We start from the raw sequence: 21,897 nt of genomic DNA on the forward strand, positions 1-21,897 counted from the left end.
AAATTGATAATTTGATGAGGAGTGATAGTAGTCATTTTATGACTGGTTGCTCATTCACAGTGGCAATACATTTACACTTCAAAGTTAGACATTCCTTCCCGTTCCGAAATGAGGTTTAATCTAGCTTTAATGTCGTATCTCTTTGATATTCTATTTGTATCTTGTTTATTTTATTTATTTTTTACATCAGTTCAACACATGGTTTTAATATAAAAGGACATCCCTCAGTTTCCAAGTAGTAGGTATTCCAGGGTTAATCCTAATCTTTCCATTTTATCCAGTATAAAACCATTTGGCCCATCTCAGCTTTATTTTCACAACCTTCGCTTTCTCAAAGAGAAAGGTCTCTTTTTTCCCCAATATATAACATATGCTTCAATTCATCTTCTTTCATATCCAACATGTGCCACACCTGTATTTTTATTTGGTACCAGGGACTCTTATACCGCTCCTTACCATAATATAATGAGGCAGTGTTTGTTCCTTATGTCAGCATGCAAAAATGCAACTTTTTCCATCTGTCTTCTATAAACTTTTCTCAAAACATGTTTTTATTACCTCATTTTTGGAGCTTCAACAAGGGTAGATGTGCATCTCTGAAATACTTATATATTATTATATATACGTATATAAATATTTCACTTTTTCTACGACATGTTGTTTACAGAAATTGTTTAATTCAACTGTGTGATCAAGCTTTTATCGGGGCCAAAACACAATTTCAGATATGTAAGAATGTTCTAGATCTCAGCAAACGGGTATTGATTTGTATTTTCATTGATTGACTTGATCAAATTCCTCTAAGTGTTCCATTCATTTTCTGCTTAAACATTTTTAATTATTATTTTATTATATAATATTATATAATTATTTTTAAATCATTTTCTCAAGAATATCATTAATTACGACTCATGATTTCTATCAGAATAAATGTTTCTAGAAGCATGAACATGAACACATATTACATTTGTTTTTAAAGTTTTCTCATGAATTGAAAAATGAATTGATTGATTGATAAACAGAGTAATGAGAGTGCTCTGGGAGAGTTTCTAGTCCTGACAGTTGAACACTGGATGACTGACAGCTGTCCTTCATCACAACAGAAATCCTCGTCCTCATCATCAAAAACATGACTCTGATCTGCGTCCTCATCTGGACTCTCCTCCTCTGCTGCTGCTTCACAGTTAAAGTCCAGAGAATCAAACTCCTCTCCTCTAAGAACATCCGTCCCTCTGAAATGAAGCCCACTAAACCCTGACGCTGCTTTTTGTTTTTGTCTCTGTATCCTCAGAGTCCAGAGGACAGGTCATAGTGACTCAGCCTGCAGCAGTGACCTCTGCTCTGGGAGCCTCTGTCTCCATCTCATTTAGGACCAGTCAGAATGTTTATAGTAATAGCTATTTGCACTGGTACCAACAGAAAGATGAAGGAACCCCTAAACTGCTTATATACTATACTAGCAATCGAGCATCAGGGATTCCAGATCGTTTTTCAGGCAGTGGATCACGCTCTGCCTTCACTCTGACCATCAGTGGAGTTCAGACTGAAGATGCAGCAGTTTACTACTGTCAGAGTATTCACAGCATCAGCAGTCAGTATGTGTTCATACAGTGAAAAGGCGTTGTACAAAAACCTCCCTCAGTCAGACTGAACAGAAACTGAACTGACTGCTGCAGCTGGAAGTTTCTGCAGAGACTGACACACTTCACTGAGGACACACACACACACACACATGTAACTTTCACAGAGGGAGAATTAAAATTGGCTCCTATTCAGATGACATCCTGATCGTCCTCCTCATCCTCTTCTCCTTCAGACCCTAATCTGATCAGTAATCAAATCAGACGTTCTGCTTTCACTCCTCTTTAATTGAACAGACTGTTTAATCAACACCTGCAGTTCACAGAAGAACATCACTTACATCAAAGAAGAGAATAAACACACCATCTTTTAAATATCAAACATTTTCAGCCCACAGAAGAACCTTCTCCCCCCCCCTTTCCTCACCATGATGGTGACGTATCATGGCCGTCTTGGTTAGGACACATTAGTGGCACATTACTGCCACCTTGTGGTTGTGGACTGTTGATTGAAAAGTATTAATGCACTTATTCAAATAGGATAAAAGGGGAGAAATATGTCGAATGATAAACAGTATCAAGATGAAATCAAACTCTCTCTATGTGATCTGTTCATGTTAGATATTAAAACAGTTATGTCACACATCTTTTTCATAGTGTCGGCACATTCTTCCAACTTATACTGAACTATTTTTTGACAAGGTTATCAATTATCCATGGCGTTGAAAACAGTGGAGAGCAATAGACAAGTCATCCCACAAGTAGAATTACTTAAAGGTCGAATATTCTGGATAATCCACTTCACCATGCTCCTCTAACACAAATATGTGTCCCTAGTCTGTCTACAAACCACACAATGATGAGAAAAGTCCATCCTCTCCGTCCTTTGCCTGCTCCACTTTTAAGAAAATGTGTGCTCAAACAGGCCGTTTGGAGATTTTCCCTTCATGACATCATTTCCCTGTTGTGGGATAAATAAAGGATTATCTTATCTTATAGGGCAGTAACCCCTCCCCCAGGTGGGTGACACTCCCACAGCTAGGTGTTTGTTCTGCAGTCTGAGTCTGCCTTCTCACTGAAAACAATAGGACATGGAGCGAGAAAGCCCGAGACACCCAAGCCCTTCCAGAGAGGGGGCGTGGTCAGACACAGCTCATTTACATTTAAAGGTACAGACACAGAAACAGCCTGTTCTGAGCAGGGCTGAAATAGAGGGGTTTATAGACATGATCAAATACAGGATCAGAGTGGATTTAGAACAAGAAACTTCACACACATGTTTAGGGAAGCTCTGAGTCTTTCATGAGCTGTCGATGTTGTTGTTGGTGGTGACGATATATTAACTTTAATTATTAAAAAAAAGTGCTCTGCCTCTGGTCACTTCCCGATCAGACTTAAAGCTATTCATTTGCACTTCCTAACGTTGTCTCCTCCTCTCTAGATCCTTGCATGTGTCTTTCTTACTCTCTGATGTTCGTCGCTTTGGATAAAAGCCTCAGATACATGAATAAAGAATTATATATATCTCCTTCTAAGAAAAGGTAAAAACACAACATTTGTGTTTTTTTAGGCCTCCGATCTGTGTGAATCTTTTATTACAAACACTGCAACCATACGGTTTCTCTCCCGTGTGGACGTAAGAGTGGCGTTTCACGTTTCCTTTCCGTGTGAAGCTTTTCCCACAAACTGAACAACTATAGGCTTTCTCTCCACTGTGGATATACAAATGGCGTTTGAGATCTCCATGTTCTGCAAATCTCTTCCCGCAAAGGGAACAAGTCACGCGTTTCTCTCCCGTGTGGGTTCTCATGTGTCTCTTCACAGAGTACATGTGCATTTTTTTGCCACACACTGAACAAGTGCATTTCCTCCCTGTATGGATTCCTGCGTGGTCAAACAAATCTCTGATGTGACTAAAACTCATTTTACAAACTTTACAGGCATGAAGTTTTCCTCCTGTGTGAGTATTTAAGTCTGAGTTTAAATTAGACTTTACTGAGAACCTTGTACCACCGACAGAGGAACTGAAGGGTTTCTCTTCTGTGTGGGTTCTCATGTGTGCCAGAAGCATTCCTCTCAATTTAAAACTTTTTTGACAGATGGAGCAGCGGAAACAATTCTCCTCCGAGTGACATTTCAAATGTTTTCTTAAGAAGGCTCTCCGCATATATCTTTTACCACAAAATGAGCAACTCAGTGGTTTCTCTCCTTTTTTTATACCTCTGATTCCATGTGGATGTTCCCTTTGCCCAAATCGTGTAGCACATTCAGAGGAGCTTAAAGATGTTCTTTCAGGACCACGATCGATATCACTCACAGTCACTATTGTGTTTTGCAGAGGGTTGAAAATTGAAAGAGTTTTAAAGGTCTCCTCCCAATCACAAAGACTGTTATTGTCCTCAGAGTCAGACTGTGAAGTCTTGTCAGGAGTAACTGGCTGTAAATGACTGTGTGGATTAAAGTCTCCGTCTGGTTCTGGTCCTCTGCAGTCCTCTCCGTAGGCGTCTGCTTTCAAATGCTCTGTGTCTCTCCTCTCTTCAGTTTGGATTTCATGAAGCTGTGAGGACTGAGGTTCCTCTTCATCATCTTCTTCTCTCTTCACAGGGACAGGAGTGAATACAAACATGCTGATATCAGCCTCCTCTGCTCCTTGAAGCTGCTCTCCCTCCTGACTGCTCCAGAGCTCCTCCCGGTCCTCTTTAATGTGTGGTGGTTCTGGTGAATCCTCCTGGTCCAGACTGGAGCTCCTCTCCTGCTGCTCAGAGGGAACCTCTTCTTCACCCGACAACAGCTGCTGGACCTCTGTTGAGAACAATTTAAGACATAAAGTTTATGAAAAAGTAATTTTTATGAACATTTTTAGATTCACAATTTATGTGAGCTCATTTGTGGGAAGGATTTTATATTTTCTTTACATTATGTGATATTGTTGTGCATTTATCAGTGTTTCAGTTAAAGCTGACATATTATACAAAATCCTCTTCCCCATGTTCCTCTAAATCTAACATGTGTCCCTAGTCTGTCTACAAACGACGAATGATGAGAAAAGTCCATCCTCTACAGACTCTTTTGCCTGCTCCACTTTTCAGAAAATGTGTGCTCAAACAGGCCGTTTGGAGATTTTCCCTTCATGACATCACAAAGGGCAGTAACCCATCCCAAGTTGGTCGAGTCTGCCTTCTTACCGTAAACAATAAGGCATGAAGCGAGAAAGCCCGAGACACCCAAGCCCTTCCAGAGAGGGGGCGTGGTCAGACACAGCTCATTTACATTTAAAGGTACAGACACAGAAACAGCCTGTTCTGAGCAGGGCTGAAATAGAGGGGTTTATAGGCATGATCAAATACAGGATCAGAGTGGATTTAGAACAAGAAACTTCACAGACATGTTTTGGTGAGCTCTCGGAATTATTTAGACTGATTGAAGAGGAGGAGGATATGTGAACTTAAAAGAGGATGTTGTGTTTTGGGGGAGCATAAAGTAAGACTTGAAACAGGTACCAATATTGTCTGACTTTTTTTAGCAGGTGGCCTTTAGTTGCCTTTATTGTAGAGCTTGTATCTGTGGGCAGATTTGTTTTGCAGCCAGCAAAGTGACGTCCATCATGACACACGATGTGAAACAGATGTAACAAAAAACAACACAATGAAGAGAAGGACAACAATTTAACATTTATTTATTGAATTAGGACAGCGCATATGAATGAGCAAATCGCATCAAAGTCAATATGCCGGAATTAGCACAAAAGCTACAATTCATCCGTAGCCCCTAAAGGCAGGTACGAACAAAAAAAATGAAATACATTTACGATTACAGGACAGCAAACAAAAGAACTCACGGACAATTTTACAAACAAAAATGGACACGATTACCAGATAAGAAATAACAGACCAACATGATAAAAAAGCCTATAAAATATATTTATAAAGAAGATACAAATAATAAAAGTGCCCAAGGTTTCACCAATGAGGGCTGATAAGAGAAAGAAATATCAGCCAATAAGATCAATAAAAAAAATCAGAAGTAAACAACTAGAATTAAGCAACACTCGTATGATGATCAACTTCATGAACTTGTCTTGTGGCCTCCAGCGGGGTCATCAAAGGTCACAAGGTGAATCATATTAAGTGAATAAGATAAGACGAGATAAGATGAACTGTATTGTCCCAGTGGGAAATTTGCCTGGGACTTCATCAAATTGATCTTCGTACTACAAGTGCTGCTGGATCCTTTTACCCTCTCCAAGCCTTTCAGCTGAACTGTAGGTTTGATTCTCTGCCAATCACACACACACACACACACACACACACACACACACACACACACACACACACACACAGAGAGAGAGAGAGGCAGACTGACAGAAACATGATAAGAAATATGTTTTTAAAGGGATCAGCAGAATGGGCGGGGATGAGGAGGACACACCGACATAAAGCAGCTCAGTGAGAAGACAGCTGGTTTCCCATCAGTTTAAAAAATGTCGACATCATTGAATTGTACAAACCATATCTGTGTAAGCGGACTTCAGGTTTGAAAACGGCATCCAGCAGTCTGTGTTGTCGCTCATTCTCCTCTTTTGATCGACAGATTTCCTCCTCATACTCTGCTATGGTTCTTTCAAACAGATCAAATATCTCTTCAGCAGCAGCAGTCAGTCTCTGGTTGACGAAAGACCTCAGTGTTTGGACTTTAGACATTTTCCACACACGGACAGAAGCTTTTTATTCACACATACATCATTTTAAAAGCGGTGTCTGATTTGAGCTTTGTCGCCTAGCTCCAGCTCATTCCAGTTCATTAGCTTGGAGTTTCCGGTTTCCGATCCCTACCGACAGGTGGCGGTAATGCAACCAATACGTTGTTAGCCAATCACCAGAAGAAGAAAAACAAACAAACAAGAGAACAACAGGAAGACTCGACCCAGGGTTCTTCACAGTAGTATCACCTGTTTAAGTGTTTAAATTAAATCCTGCTGACTTTCAAAGACGCTTATGTCTATAAACGCGAGTGTGTCATTCGGAGGGCAGTAATATACCCACAAGAAGAAGAAGAAGAAGAAGAAGAAGACGCGTATGGACTTAGCTTAGCATGCTAACTGGAGCACACACGTGATTAAAGCGACAAAGCTAACGCCAGATAGGCTACTATTTCCTTTTTTCTTTTCGGTGTGTGTGTTAAGAAAACGCTGCTCTGCTCGTGTGTTGAAAATGTCTAAAGTGAAAACACTGAGATCTTTCGTCAACCAGCGACTGACTGCGGCTGCTGAGGAGATATTTGATCTGTTTGAAGGAACCATAGCAGAATACGAGGAGCAACTTCGTCGATCAAAAGAGGAAAACGAGCGACAACACAAACTACTGGATGCTGTTTACAACCCTGAAGTCCGCTTACACAGATATGGTTCGTGTAGTTTATTGTTAGTGTTGGTTTAAAACCACGAGAAGCGATCTACATTCTCCTAAACTGTGAAGATATGTGGTGATGTGCTGATTTTCTTTGGAGTTTCAGAGGTTTAAATCCAGCTAAATCCCCCAGAATTAAATTACAGCAGTCCCTTTTTGAATTCATATCACCATGGAAACCGTTCAATCTCGCACACAGTTGTCCGAGAGGACAACTGTGTGCGAAATCCTGTAAGTGGATTTCGCACACGCACACTGGTCTGTCTCTCTCTTTCTTCCACATGCACATAAAGTGACATGTCAGTGTCTTCATTTTACATTAAACACTTCTTGACACCATCATCATTACTGTCATCATCAACAATATCTTAACCATCGTCATCAGGTTGTAGGTATTTTTTTCCAAAAGTGCTGGGTCTTTAGCTTTTTCTTAAAGGTGCAAAGGGACGACAGAGGAGAAGAGTCTAGTCAGAGTCTTAGGACCCTGTTGTGAAGGTTGGATCAGACCGCCTTTCATTGGCAGAGCGTAGTGGGCGGGAGGGAGTGTAGACCTGGATGAGAGAGTTAAAGTAAGGAGGAGCCGTTTTGTAAGCGAGCAGCAGAGTTTTGAATTTGATGCGAGCAGTAACTGGGAGCCAGTGTAAGGAGATGAACAGCGGAGTGACATGTGCTCTTTTAGGAAGGTTGAAGACCAGTCGTGCTGCTGCATTTTGTATCATCTGCAGGGGTTTGATAGTGCATGTAGGAAGACCTGCCAGTAGAAAGTTGCAATAGTCGGTGCATGATATCACAAGAGCCTGAACCAGGAGCTGTGTAGCATATTCTGACAGGTAAGGTCTGATCATCCTGATGTTGTACAGGGCAAATCGACTCCCATTTGTTACTCTTAAGAGCTTTGTGCTCATATTATGCAACATTTAGGGTTTTTCTAAGACTTCTGTCTGTCCTGCTGTCTCCTCCCTATCTCCTATTGATGTCTGTCTGTCTTATTTTTTAACAACTCTTTGACTCTAAACCCAGACTGTCCTCTGCAAGCACAACTACCTCTCTACATGGGAAGCGGAGCAGCTAGACCACCAATGCCCCAACACTTTTTAATCCCAGCTCATGTTTCCTTGGTAAAAAAAAAAACGTAACAGAAAAATGAACACAAACTATGGTCAATGCATAACTATATCACATAATGTGGAAAAGTTTTAAAATCCTGTCTTCATGGGTTCCAGCACTGCACCACTTCTCACTTTTTTAAACTCAAGAATTCTTCTATCGCTGCTTCAAAATATTGGCGCAAAAAAATAGTTTTCTAAAACTGTCTTTAATTGTTCTCAACAGAGGTCCAGCAGCTGTTGTCGGGTGAAGAAGAGGTTCCCTCTGAGCAGCAGGAGAGGAGCTCCAGTCTGGACCAGGAGGACCCACCAGAACCACCACACATTAAAGAGGACCGGGAGGAGCTCTGGAGCAGTCAGGAGGGAGAGCAGCTTCAAGAGCCAGAGGAGGCTGATATCAGCACGTTTGTATTCACTCCTGTCCCTGTGAAGAGAGAAGAAGATGATGAAGAGGAACCTCAGTCCTCACAGCTTCATGAAATCCAAACTGAAGAGAGGAGAGACACAGAGCATTTGAAAGCAGACGCCTACGGAGAGGACTGCAGAGGACCAGAACCAGACGGAGACTTTAATCCACACAGTCATTTACAGCCAGTTATTCCTGACAAGACTTCACACTCTGACTCTGAGGACAATAACAGTCTTTGGGATTGGGACAAGACCTTTAAAACTATGAGTGACATTGTTTATGGTCCTGGAACAACATCTCTACACTCCTCTGAATGTGCTACAAGCTTTGGACAACATGAACATCCACAAGAAAACATAGAAATAAAAAGAGAAGTGAGACTATTCAGTTGCTCATTTTGTGGTAAAAGATATATGCGGAGAGCCTTCTTAAGAAAACATTTGAAATGTCACTCGGAGGAGAATTGTTTCCGCTGCTCCATCTGTCAAAAAAGTTTTAAATTGAGAGGAATGCTTCTGGCACACATGAGAATCCACACAGAAGAGAAACCCTTCAGTTCCTCTGTCGGTGGTACAAGGTTCTCAGTAAAGTCAAATTTAAACTCAGACTTAAATACTCACACAGGAGGAGAACTTCATGCCTGTTCTGTTTGTTCAGGAATCCATACAGGGGAGAACTGTGTTTGCTCAGTGTGTGGTAAAAAGATTAAAAAGTACTCTCTAAAGCGACACATGAGAATCCACACGGAAGAGAAACGCGTGACTTGTTCAGTTTGCGGGAAAAGATTTCAAGAACATGGAGATCTCAAACGCCATTTGCTCATCCACAAAGGAGAGAAAGCCTTTAGTTGTTCACTTTGTGGGAAAAGCTTCACACTAAAAGGAAACTTGAAACGTCACCTGTTGGTACACACAGGAGAGAAACCGTATGGTTGTTCAATTTGTGGGAAAAGGTATGCAGAAAATAAACAGCTGAAATGCCACCTGACTGTCCACACAGGAGAGAACCTGTTTGAGTTGCAGTCGTTGTGATGACAGATTTACCTGGCTTGATGGTCAAAAAACACAAATGTTGTGTGTTTGCTTTTTCTTAGAATCAAGGAGAGAAACAAAACTTTTGTGTGTTTTTTTTCTTTTTTTCAAGGGTGTTTTTTTTGGCAGGAATGTTTTAAAGCTGTGCTTCTCAACTGGTGGGTTTAGAGCCAAGATTAACACACTGGCCGTTTAAGGGAGGCTCAGTGAAGAAGACATAGAGGTGTGTGTAGGCTAAAAAACTAAGCTTGTGTGAAGCTGTGGGCATTTCTTTAATAAAAGTTGCTAAAAGTGAAGATGGACGAGTTCTGACCGGTTCATTTCAAGGGTGCAACACATGGGGGAGTGCTTTTTAAACATGTTTGTTTTGGTATGTATCTTTGTTCTGTCACATATTTTGCACCGTCTGAGGTCCAAACCTCATGATTCCTCGTTAAATAAATCTGATTGGTTGAGAAATATCAGAAATTTGGGTCGTGATTTTTCCTAAAATTGGTGATGTGGGAACAGATTTAGAAATGCCTTTTTACTTTTTCTTACATGAGCTCCAGAGCTGTGGGTCTCTCATTCCTGCTGCATGTCTGTTGGGGGAGCACTGGGAGTCACAGAGAGAGGTCAGAAAAGGGTTTAAAAAAAAAAAAAAAGGGGGAGTCTAGTACGCTCCATGAGGTTGGGAGTGTGGTGGAAATTTGACAAAATTACGAGATAAACAATAAAGCAGACGCAGCATGGCAAGCATGTATCAGATCAGGTGTCAGTCTTCACTACAGAGATGGTGACAGTATTATGGGCACCTGGTTGGGTGGAGGAAGTCAGACCTGTAGATGTAGTTACAGTGTATGCTCAGATTTTTGCTGCACTCATGTCACTGACACAGGAGAATGAATGAAAGCTGACATGGCAGCAACAAGAGCAAAGTGTGGTGAGGAAGAGCTGAACGTAAGAGTTTCATAGAGCAAGGAGTGACAAGAATGTGGCAAGAAGAGGTTTTATCTTCCAATATATATTCCAATAAATATGCATCAAGTGTAAGAATGGACAGGAGGGACAATGTGTGGTAATAGGCTGAGACTGAGCACTAAATTACGGACAGGTAGTGGTTGGTAAGCTGGAAAATGCACCTGTGGAGAGGTAGAGAGAGTGAATCATGCCTTTACAGCAGCATGCACCAACTATCCCACAGAGAGAATCCTCATGCAAGCAGAAACTGAACAGCTCCTTCTATCTATCTGATCAAAAGTACAATTCTTACACTTCACTTCGAAAGATTTACTTTGAAAACCTGACAGGTGTTGCTGCTTCCTGTTCGAATGTGAAGCCATGGCACAATGCAATGCCAGGCAGTCTACAGCTTTGTGCAGCCTAACAAACAATACCAACAACAACAATATTCATTATGATAATAAAAAATATCTGACTCAGTATATGTATCGGAATCGGATCGGAACAAAAAAAAAATGACTTGATCGCGCATCTCTAATTGAAAACCTGAGAGGAATGTTTGGATATTATCAACACTCTATAAAAGACCTCTGGGAAAACGGGATATAGGATTTTATTTCTTTATTTTAGACCAAAAAAAGTTGATTGAGAAGATGCAGCGGTCATTAAATAGTCGGATCCACCACCATACCAGCTGGTGGCGATAAAGAACAAATTCGTTGTTTGTCAACCGCCATTAAAACGGACGAAGAAGAACGTTTCACGGCAACAATGCTAATGCTAATTCCGTACGTTACGTACCTCCATCATCATAAGTCTGAGAGAAGTACCAAAGCTTGCTTCTCCTGACAAAAATGTTAAAGTGGACCTGATCTTATAGTTGCAGAAACATGAAGCTGGCGTAGTTTGCTATCTTAAATCGGACGAAGAGAGACTAGTAGGCCACACAGGGGGGCCTACAGAGGGGTCTGTCTGTCATTTATTTACAGTCTTACAGTACATCGTTAGCTTAAAGCTAGACAGACTACGATGTCTAAAGTCCAAATACTGAGATCTTTTGTGAACCAGAGACTGAGTGCGGCTGCTGAGGAGATATTTGATCTGTTTGAAAGGACGATAGCAGAGTACGAGGAGGAAATCTGTCGGTCCAAAGAGAATCAACACAAACTGCTGGACGCTGTTTACAACCCTGAAATCCGCCTCCACAGAGCAGGTTCGTGCTATTCTGGACCTTTGACCGCATTCTTTGCTCTTTTTTTTTTTTTTTTTTTTGGTTTTGCATTCGCTCACACAGCTGCACAGATGGACCTTTGGTTTCCTGGAAATGTGACTCACAACAAGCATGTCAAAACCTCATGATCCAGCAGATGTTTCACAGCTTCTGCTTTTCAATGTGTTGCCATGGGATACAGCTTAGATAATAGTGCACACAGTCACAACCATGGGCTGCCATTCCCCAGGTGATGAGTTATTTTCTCCAAAGGTATTCAGAGTCCTTTGGGAGAGCAACATCTATGCTCGATAATGCATCACAATCCCAAATCCCATCACAAGTTCAGTGCCAGGTGGGATTGTAGGAATGTTCCTTCTTCTGAGCCGCATCTGCAACAGAGGGTAGATATGTAGGGGTTTTATTTGTGCAGTTTATGTGGGGTCATGTAGAGTAGACCATAGCAACCTTTTTTAGACTTCACTGCTGGAAAACAAAAAAGGTGTGACTGTCCCAACACTGACCATTTCATCTCTAGACAAATACAAATGACACAAAGTGAAACATTTTCTCCTGGTCTAAAAATCTAAACATCAAAATAACAGTTTTCTTTAATTGTGATGTCTCAACAGAGGTCCAGCAGCTGTTGTCGGGTGAAGAAGAGGTTCCCCCTGAGCAGCAGGAGAGGAGCTCCAGTCTGAACCAGGAGGGCCCACCAGAACCGCCGCACATTAAAGAGGAACAGGAGGAGCTCTGGACTCATGAGGAGGGGGAGCAGCTTCGAGGGCCGGAGGGGGCTGATATAATCAAGTTTACGTTCACTCCTGTCCCTGTGAAGAGTGAAGAGAACGATGAAGAGAAGCCTCAGTCCTCAGAGCGTCATGGAAATCACACTGAAGAGAGCAGAGACAGGGAGAAACAAAACTTTAATCCAGACAGTCTTTCACAGCCAGTTACTCATGACGACACGTCTCTCTCTGAATCTGAGACGGACGTCAGTAGCTGTGACTGGGAGGAGACCAGTGACTCTCAGTTAGATGAAACCCCTCTGCCCAACAACAAAGATGTACCTGTAAGTGATCTTGAATGTGATGCAGGAAACACACCATTGAGCTCTGAATGTGCTACAAGCTTTGAACACGATGAACATCTGCAAAATCGCGCTGGATTCCAAACAGGAGTGAAACCGTTCAAGTGCCCGATTTGTGGCAAACGATACCCGCAGAAGATCTCCTTAACAAAGCACATGAAACGACATTCAGAAGGAACGTGTTTTAGCTGCTCAGTTTGTAAGAAAAGCTTTCCATGGAGAGGAGAGCTCGTGCGGCACATGAGAATCCACACCGGAGAGAAACCTTTCAGCTGCTCCGCCTGTGGTATAAGGTTCTCACAAAGGATACACCTGACCTCCCACTTACGAGTTCACACGGGAGAAAAACCGTTCACCTGCTCAGTTTGTCAGACAAGTTTCAGTATCAGAAAGAATTTGGGCATACACATGAGAATCCACACGGGGCAGAAACCATTTGGCTGCTCCGTGTGCGGCAAAAGGTTCGCGCGGCGCGGAGGACTGACGCGTCACTCGACCGTCCACACTGGGGAGAAAGCGTTTAGCTGTTCGTTTTGTGGTGAAAGATTTGCACATCTTGTAACTCTGAAACGCCACTTGACAGTCCACACGGGGGAGAAAGCGTTCAGTTGCAACGTTTGTGGAAAGAGATTCGCTCGGCTCCAGTATCTCAAAAAACACAAGTGTGTCGCGGAGAGCAGCACGAAGAAATGATGTTGCAGAAACAGTCCCGATATTTTATAATTGCTGAGTAAAACCTGGCTCATCACAGATAATGATTAAACATATATATATTTAAATAGCACCTTTCTATACCCAGATTACAAAGTGCTTTACAACAACAAGTTAAAACAACACAGATAGATACAGATGTAACCAAAGGAGGAACCAGAGGAATGGCGAGAACATTTTCTCATATCAAAGGACATCGTTGTTGATGATTTCATGTGGACGAAGATGAAGAACTGAGCGTGTGTGGACGGGATGATTTATCCGCCTACGTGAGGACTAGACCTGAGACAGGATGACCTGAGAGGTCGGGGTTAAAGCTCTGAAATATAGACAGGTGCTAAAACATTTATTGCTTTGAAAGTTAAAGATTAACCTTCAACTGTTCTTATCTTTATTGCAATGAGAAGCAACGTTACATCATAAAATCTGTTATATTTATGTCTGTTATTTTTCATTATAGGGATACGGAGTCTTTGCTATTGCATGCATTCATTTTAAAACTGTATGGATGACCAAAAGGTCATCAGTGTGGCCTGTACAACTAATGCTGCCGTCGATATTGGTTTAGATTTTTAAAAATAACCTGATGGCATTTTCTCTTCACTACAACACAATGTATTTCTTATTTATTTAACCTTCCTAGTTATCAATAGTCGTACACTTCCATCTGGTTTGTAGTAGTTTTTGATTCTTCATTTGATACATCTTGATTATTCAGTTGTTTAAAAAAAAAAAAAATTGTTTTTAATTGTTTATTTGAAAAATCGGGACTCCTAGATTCCAGTTTTCTTTTTAAAGGTTTATTTGAGGCTTTTTTTCATACCTTTATTTTAGAGACAGGACCGTGGGACAGGAGCCACAGGTCGGAGTGTCTGAACGAGACCGCCAGATCCACATTCATGTAATTCAAAGGCTGCATTATGTTTAGTACCTCCACTCTTTAGTTGATAGCGTGATTCTGTTGAACTACACTACGCTACCGACGCCCCATGAACTCTGTTAAATATTGAAATTGGTGGTTTATTGTTGTAAACTGGGGAACGTCTGGAGGTTTCTATTATCATAACAATGGGAAATTTGTCGCCACAGCTTGCACAGTTGCACATACGAGTTCACACCAACCAGTTTGTTTAGCGCTTCAAAAGCCGAGGGGAAAAAGCTCTTCTTTTTTTGGGGGGGGATTTTATGAATTTATTTTAAAGATTTTAATTTTTAGGCCTTTTATTAGATAGGACAACAGAAAGGAGACAGGAAATGCTGGGAGGAGAGAGTCAGACGGCACGCAGCAAAGGGGACAGGCCGGACTCAAACCCACGGCCCCTGCACATGTGACGCACGACACAACCGCCGGGACATCCGGCGCCCCCCTCGTTTATTTAAATCAATGTCTCAGACACACACATTCAATACAAACTATGACATTGTAATTATCATAAGAATTGGTGATTGTGATCCCGATCTACACTCCACACCAGGTGGTGGCAGTAATGCTCTGTAACTTTGTTTGCCTGCCGCCATTTAAACGAAGAAGAAGAAGAAGTGACACCGAAAGTGATCTTGCCGATCGTGGCTAACATGTAGCTACAATTTCGCGTTTTATACCACTTTAACCACTAAAACACAAACCAAGTGAATGATCGGATCACGTCTGTATGAATGTGTCAGACATCGAGAGGACTTCGATCAGAGTTCCCGGATGTTTCTCTCCGGACTTCGCTTGTTTTAGCTCAGGGTGCTGTGTTTCCTGTCCCTGCTCTTATGTCTGTGTTTAACACGGTTAACGAGGTGTGTCCGGGGTAGAAGTCGCTGTGATTTATTCAAAAAAAAAAAAAAAAAAAAATGTCTAAAGTCCAAGTGCTGAGACTTTTCGCCAACCAGAGACTGACTGCAGCTGCTGAGGAGATATTTGAGTTGTTCGAAAGGACGGCGACTGAGTACGAGGAGCAACTCTGTCGGTTAAAAGAGGAAAACGAGCAACTACGGAAACTTGTGGACTCCGGTTTGAGCCCTGAAGCCCGGTCACACCAAGCAGGTTGGTACAGGTGCCACGATACCAGATTTGACGATGACGACGTGATTGAGCGATTTAGAAAAATGCCCTCCGTGTTTTATATCTCTTTCACTTTCATATGAATATCTAATTTAAAAAAAAAAGAAGAACTCCAGCAGGATTGTAAGACACATCAGCGCTGACGAGGTGTGCACCGATGCATCGTGAAGGTGTCATCTGTAGAAACACTAAAATATCTAAATGAATTCAAACTCTGCTCTACAGCTGCTGATGCTCACCATATTATTGTTTCATGTTTCAGAGTATCGACGTGAACCTTGACTCCTGGGAATCGAATTTATCACGATTCATCTTTACATCCCTAGTACTTAACAGTGCCTCTAACATTTATGTATATTTAATGTGGTGTCGTAAGTAAGGCCATGGACAATTCTGTTAGCCGATATCAACGTATGGGACAGGCAGCTCGAAAGATTATTATTAAGTTAGAATACTTAAGAAAAAGGGTTAACGTAGTATGCAACATTTCACTCTGTGGGTTTCAGTTTTTATAGAATCACGGATTTAATCACTCTCCACAGATGACCTGCAGCTGATGGTAGAGGTTCCCTCTGAGCAGCAGGACTCCCCAGAACCACCACAGATTAAAGAGGAAGAAGAGGAACTCTGGATCAGTCAGAAGGGAGAGCTGCTTCAAGTGTTGGAGGAGGCTGATATCAGCACTCTCACATCCACTCCTGACCCTGTGAAGACTGAAGAAGACGACGCAGAGAAACCTCAGTCGCCACAGCTTCATGAAAGCCAAACTGAAGAGAGCGGAGACGGAGAGCATTTGAAAACAGAAACTGATGGAGAGAACTGTGGAGGATCAGAAGCAGACAGAGACTTTAATCCAGACAGTCATTTGCAGCCGGTTACTCCTGACGAGGCTTCACATCTCTCTGGATCTGAGTCAGATGAAAGACGATGTGATGTGGAGGTGGATATGGATCCTCTATCCGGTTTTAAACCTCTCCAAAGCAAAGAAGCACCGATAAGTGAACTGGAACCTTCTACTGAAGAAACATCAGTTAGCTCCTCTGAATGTGCTTCAAGCTTTGCACAAATTAATAATCTCCAGAAACAAGAAAGAATTAAATCATTCAGTTGCTCGGTTTGTGGTAAAAGATACTCAAATAAGACTAATTTATCCGCTCACATGACTCGTCATTCGAAAGGACATCGTTTCAGCTGCTCAGTTTGCAAGAAAAGCTTTCCATGGAGGGGAGAGCTTGTGAGACACACGAGAACCCACACAGGAGAAAAACCTGTCATCGGTGGTGAAGGGTTAACAGAAAAGTCACATATGTACACGCACCTGCAAGGGGACACAGGAGAGCAGCTAACCTGCACCTGTTCAGTTTGTAAAGCGAGTTTCCCCTGCAGATCAGGATTGGACGTACACATGAGAACCCACACGGGGGAGAAACCCTTTGGTTGTGCACTGTGTGGGAAAAGATTTACACAAAATGGAAATCTGAAACGCCACATGGCTGTCCACACAGGAGAGAAACCCTTCAGTTGTTCGGTTTGTGGGAAAAGATTTCCGTCGAAACAAGACTTAAACCGCCACTGGACCGTCCACACGGGACAGAAACTGTTTAGCTGCAGTGTTTGTGATAAAAGATTTGCTTGGCATCAAAGTCTCAGAAAACACTCTTGTCCAGGGGTCGTCCTGTCTTAAAGTTGTGTTCAGAAAAAATACCAATCAAATGTTATGTGAAGCGAAGATGCGCAGGTAGCCAACGGTAAGTTCAGTCTTGCATCTCTGTATGGGATTTGTGCTCAATATTTTTAAACTCAAGCACCAAATTTAGCTTGATGCTCGGTCACAAAATCAATCAGCTTTTATGTTTGTTTTACTCTCTGGGATGCATCAGAAATCATCCAGATTCCTAAAAGTCTCTCTCTCTCTCTCTCTCTCTCTCTCTCTCTGTGTGATATATTTTTAAATAAAGTCAGGGAATATATCGTTATTGTTTAAATATATTGACAGCATGTTAAGAATTTAGGCGGCTCCTCTGCAGCCCTATTTAGTCACGGCAATATTGTGTACCCTGGGAAAAGCAAATATGGGGGAGGTTTAACTGTATCAAAATGATAATGCCCAACTCTAATTTAATGTGCACTGACTGGCACAGAGTTAGCTTCCCATATGTTTAGTCATTCTAGTTTTCTTGTCTTTTGTTGAAGTTCACATTTAGGCCACGTTTTTGTCAGTCTACCTCGGTCAAAATTTCACAAGACAAATCCTCCTGCAACATAAACAGAGAGGGTGGGGATGGGGGTCTTAAAGAGACAGCAGCTAGGTGAGGAAACAATCTGCATGAGAATAAAACGGGATTCTGTCCAACAACAGGAAACTTTGGAAGTTCTCTGTTGGACTTTGCAGGACTCCAGGATTGTTTACTGACATTCTTTCAAAGTACGCGAGACCTGAAGGGACTGGGTCAATGCTACCTGTGAGTCCTTTATGTTTAGTTATTACGAAGAACATGTTGGGAATTTTTTTTTTTCTTTTTACTGTTGATCCTTGTTTATATTCATAAAGCTACGTGTCACCCAAAACAGCAGTGTGACTTTACTCTACTTCTTCACTCATATTTTTTGGACACAGAGACACAAGATGGTTGTGGTGTATAAGCCGAGAACAAGGGAACAAGTTTACAAACACCTCGTTATTTTTGCCTGATTCATCCTCAGTGGCTCCGATGAGGTTGCTCCATTTTATTTTAAACAGCCCAGACGTGGACTGATCTTTATTTAGTCAAAGTATGAAGATATTTTTAGAGATCGGAAACCTTTTCGAACAGGCCGCTGTAATTCAGAGGAGATCGTCTGTTTCGCGTCTGCTTTGTTTTGTTAAAAACATTCAGAGTTAAAGATGATAAAAGGAAGGCTCCTACGATGATTTCATTACATCGACTGAGTCTATGGATTAAACTGATCGTGGTATTTTTTTTTTTGCTACAGAGTCAGTAAACAAAATTTCAATTTCTTCTTCTTTAACGATCACGAAAAACTTATTTGTCACCCCCCGCTCTCCCCTCCAAACATTTCCTGTCACTCATGGCTTATCTGTAGCCAACCAGAAGAAGAAGAAACTTTGGGAGCAGTGTTGGACTTCAGAGAAAGTTGAGAACAAGCACACTCGATGCCCTTTAACGTCGTTTAATCCGGATCGAGCAGCTGCTCTATTGTTGAATTGTTAAAGTGAATCTGTACTGCACCTCAACTGAATATGTTCAAAGCAAAGAAATTAATTGTGCTTCAACAAAAGGAAAGAAGACATGAATTATGTACATTAGACTCCCTGGCTATTCACCATGCACCTTAATAACTTATCATTTAGTATTTGCCTACTTGCAAATAGCTCTGTATACATATATATATATATATATATTTATTTCTCGTTTACTGCACATAGTTCTGGTTGCATCTGTTAGTCCGATCATTGTCCACTTATATCTACTCTTTTATATTTTGTAAATCACTGTTCAGCTAATATGTTCCAGTAGGTGGCGGCAACGCAACACTGTATTGATGCCATGCGCCACTAAACTCCACAGAAGAAGAGGAGGATAGCTAACATGCTAACTGCGTCCTACATTCCGTCGGAGATAACAAAAGGCATTTAAGTGTACCTGAGTCACTGTTTGGGAAGAATCAACGTCAAACTCATCTCCATTGAGCCCACAATGTGACAGGAAGTTAGCTTAGCTAGCTAACTTACAACCATAGACTGTAAATATAAACTAAACTCCGCTCTAGAAGCTAGCTAACGAAACGTAGCCGCGCAGTTAAAGTGACCCAGGCTGGTTATTTTTTGTTCTGTTGGAAGCTCTAAATTGTGTAAAAAATGTCAAAAGCCAAAACGCTGAAATGTTTTGTGAAGCAGAGACTGACTGCAGCTGCTGAGGAGATTTTTGAGCTGTTTGAGAAAACGATATCAGAGTACGAGGAGCAAATGTGTCAACTAAAAGAGGAAAACGAGCGACAACACAAACTCCTTGAGGCTGTTTCCAAAGCGGGTTTGTACTTCTTTTGTGATGGCCAGGTTATTACCTGCAGATGTAAATGAACACTCAGCTAACTCTGGTACAATCTTCAACATGATGATAATATTTCTCCCCACGTCCAAGATAGAAATGCGGCGTTTTGTCAGGAAATTAGGTTTACGGAAACTTTACGGGTTTCATTGTTGTTTCTTTGTTCTCCACAGATGTCGTGCAGCTGACGGTGATCAAAGAAGAGGTTCCCCCTGAGCAGCAGGAGAGGAGCTCCAGTCCGATCCAGGAGAACCCACCAGAACCTCCACACATCAAAGAGGACCAGGACGGAGAGCAGCTTAAAGGGCCAGAAGAGGCTGATATCAGCATGTTACTGAGGTTCACTCCTGTCGCCTTGAAGAGTGAAGAAGAAGATGATGAGATCCCTCAGTCCTCATGGCTCAATGAAATCAACACTAACGAGGGCAGAGACATAGAGCATTTGAAAACAGAAGCTGATGGAGAGGACTGTGGAGGACCAGAACCAGACCGAGACTTTAATCCAGACAGTCATTTACAGCCAGTTACTCCTGACAAGACTTCACATCTTTCTGGATCTGGATGTGAGACTGACCTACAGAACCACATGATAGGTCATTCAGAAAACAATTCATCTTTGGTGGAACACCCAAGAACTCGTAAAGGAGAGAAACCTTTCGCGTGCTCGGTGTGTAAAGCCGCTTTCGGACGCAGATCAGATATGGTTATACATATGAGAAAGCATACTGGTGAGAAGCCGTACAGTTGTTCAGTTTGTGGGAAAAGATTTGCACGTAATCACCTGAAGATACACATGAGAACGCACACTGGAGAGAAACCATTTAGTTGTTTAGTGTGTGGGAAAAGGTTTGCACATAGTGGGACTTTGTTACAACACATGAACGTTCACGACGTAGAGAAACCGTTCGATTGTTTGGTTTGTGGGAAAAGCTTTGCATACAGTACAAGTCTGAAACGACACATGACGATCCACGGCCCATAAAATTCACTCGTCTCTCGTCAAATCGTTAACTTGTTAAAAGCACAGAGGCAGCTACAGTAAAATAACTGAAGCACCAGGGATGCCTGTAGAGCCGAGTCTTGAAGCGGGATTAATCTGACTGAGATTAAAAGAACATTCCTGATCTTTTCATCTCAATTTAGATAAAGCCTCATGTTCATGTTAATTCTGCTATTTGCCTGTGTGTTTGGTACTAACATGTTCACTTATTTAAAATGCATCAATAACTCAATGTATTTCAAATTTCATGGAGTGAGCGGCACCTGACACATTGACACCAAGTACACGTTTACGTCAGTAAAGTCCACTGTTAATGTACGAATGAATCATGGTGGTGGATTGTGGTTAGATTGGAGATTGTGGAGTAGAATATTAGCGGTTCATGGTGGTGGCCCCGTGCTGACTGGCCACCAGCACTTCCATGTGCCACGGCACGTGTCAAGTGCCGCTTTTCGATCTCGGTGCTACTGATTTCATGGACTTCCCTGGTGTTGAATTAATCTCTTTGTGTGAAACTTTGTTTTTTGGTCATATTAGTAGCTGCAGTTTCACGCATTTTATTGTAAAAGAGGTGTTCCTATTTTTCTGGTCTGTCTCCAGTTCGTGCTCAAGTGTATGTTTAGAGAATTTTTAATTCCTGTTGTAATTCTTCAAGTGTATATATTTTACCTGTGACTTGTAACCTTCTTGATACCTGTCTCAGTGAGGAAACAGAAAGAACTCATCAATTTCATAACACATCCAGAACCTTGACCTGTGTTGTTACTCTTGTCTTATAATGTGTAATTCAAAGAAGGAAATCCAGAAGTTTTTATGTTGTTTTTGTCAGGATATCAAGGGAAATAATTTGTTTGCTTGTGAGGCTATAAGTGCGATTCCCTTTTCAACACGTCTGTCAGTGTTTCCACACTGTCCAAAGCTTTCAGTAAGCGTGGGCTTCATGAATGACATTGACTGATAAAATATGAATCGTGCTTACCTATGTCAGACTAAAGGTTTCACTTCGTGATTTTTCTATTTTAATGTTTATTTTTTCCTCTGTCATGATGCTTTCAATGTTTTGTGGGAAGCACTTTGAATTGCCTTGTTGTTGAAATGTGCTATATAAATAAACTTGCCTTGCCTCTCTGGTGGCCTTCTGGGGGACAGAACGCTGCAGGGCTGCCAGGGGAGGGCTGCTCTCCAGTGCTGGAAGAAGGAAGCCTACGTAAGAGGTTTGAAGTCATCTCATGAAATCCTGTTTCATATCGGGGAACTTTTTGTATGAATCACAGAATGAGCCGTATCGCGTCCTCTGCAGACATTTTTCTATAC

At 41.7% G+C, this 21,897-nt stretch overlaps 3 protein-coding genes across 6 annotated transcripts; all 3 read left to right on the plus strand.

The window, feature by feature from the left end:
- Window positions 1–6,470: 6,470 nt before the first annotated feature.
- On the plus strand, window positions 6,471–9,990 carry LOC109989001 (gastrula zinc finger protein XlCGF57.1). The gene is made up of 2 exons (XM_020640602.3): window positions 6,471–6,983; window positions 8,318–9,990. The coding sequence occupies exons 1-2, from the start codon at window positions 6,791–6,793 to the stop codon at window positions 9,529–9,531; spliced, it is 1,407 nt and encodes a 468-aa protein (XP_020496258.2). The 5' UTR covers window positions 6,471–6,790; the 3' UTR covers window positions 9,532–9,990.
- Window positions 9,991–11,113: 1,123 nt separating this feature from the next.
- LOC109989031 (gastrula zinc finger protein XlCGF57.1) lies at window positions 11,114–13,922 on the plus strand. The gene is made up of 2 exons (XM_029278609.2): window positions 11,114–11,686; window positions 12,316–13,922. Exons 1-2 carry the CDS (start codon window positions 11,503–11,505, stop codon window positions 13,464–13,466), a joined length of 1,335 nt encoding a protein of 444 aa, XP_029134442.2. The 5' UTR covers window positions 11,114–11,502; the 3' UTR covers window positions 13,467–13,922.
- Window positions 13,923–14,061: 139 nt separating this feature from the next.
- LOC114920564 (zinc finger protein 391) lies at window positions 14,062–21,818 on the plus strand. 4 transcript variants are annotated; one of them, XR_010664771.1, is made up of 3 exons: window positions 14,062–15,516; window positions 16,077–17,282; window positions 19,757–19,894. XR_010664771.1 is itself a non-coding variant. In XM_065948347.1 (2 exons), the coding sequence occupies exons 1-2, from the start codon at window positions 15,324–15,326 to the stop codon at window positions 20,563–20,565; spliced, it is 1,002 nt and encodes a 333-aa protein (XP_065804419.1). In that variant the 5' UTR covers window positions 14,062–15,323; the 3' UTR covers window positions 20,566–21,818. The 4 variants fall into 4 exon arrangements, 3 of the variants coding, with proteins under 3 accessions (XP_065804419.1, XP_065804418.1, XP_029134443.2); XM_065948347.1 differs by lacking the exon at window positions 16,077–17,282 and having other exon boundaries at window positions 19,757–21,818; XM_065948346.1 differs by lacking the exon at window positions 19,757–19,894 and having other exon boundaries at window positions 16,077–18,102.
- Window positions 21,819–21,897: the final 79 nt, after the last annotated feature.

The sequence above is a fragment of the Labrus bergylta genome, chromosome 19 (genome assembly GCF_963930695.1).
Source record: "Labrus bergylta chromosome 19, fLabBer1.1, whole genome shotgun sequence".
Taxonomy (NCBI): domain Eukaryota; kingdom Metazoa; phylum Chordata; class Actinopteri; order Labriformes; family Labridae; genus Labrus; species Labrus bergylta.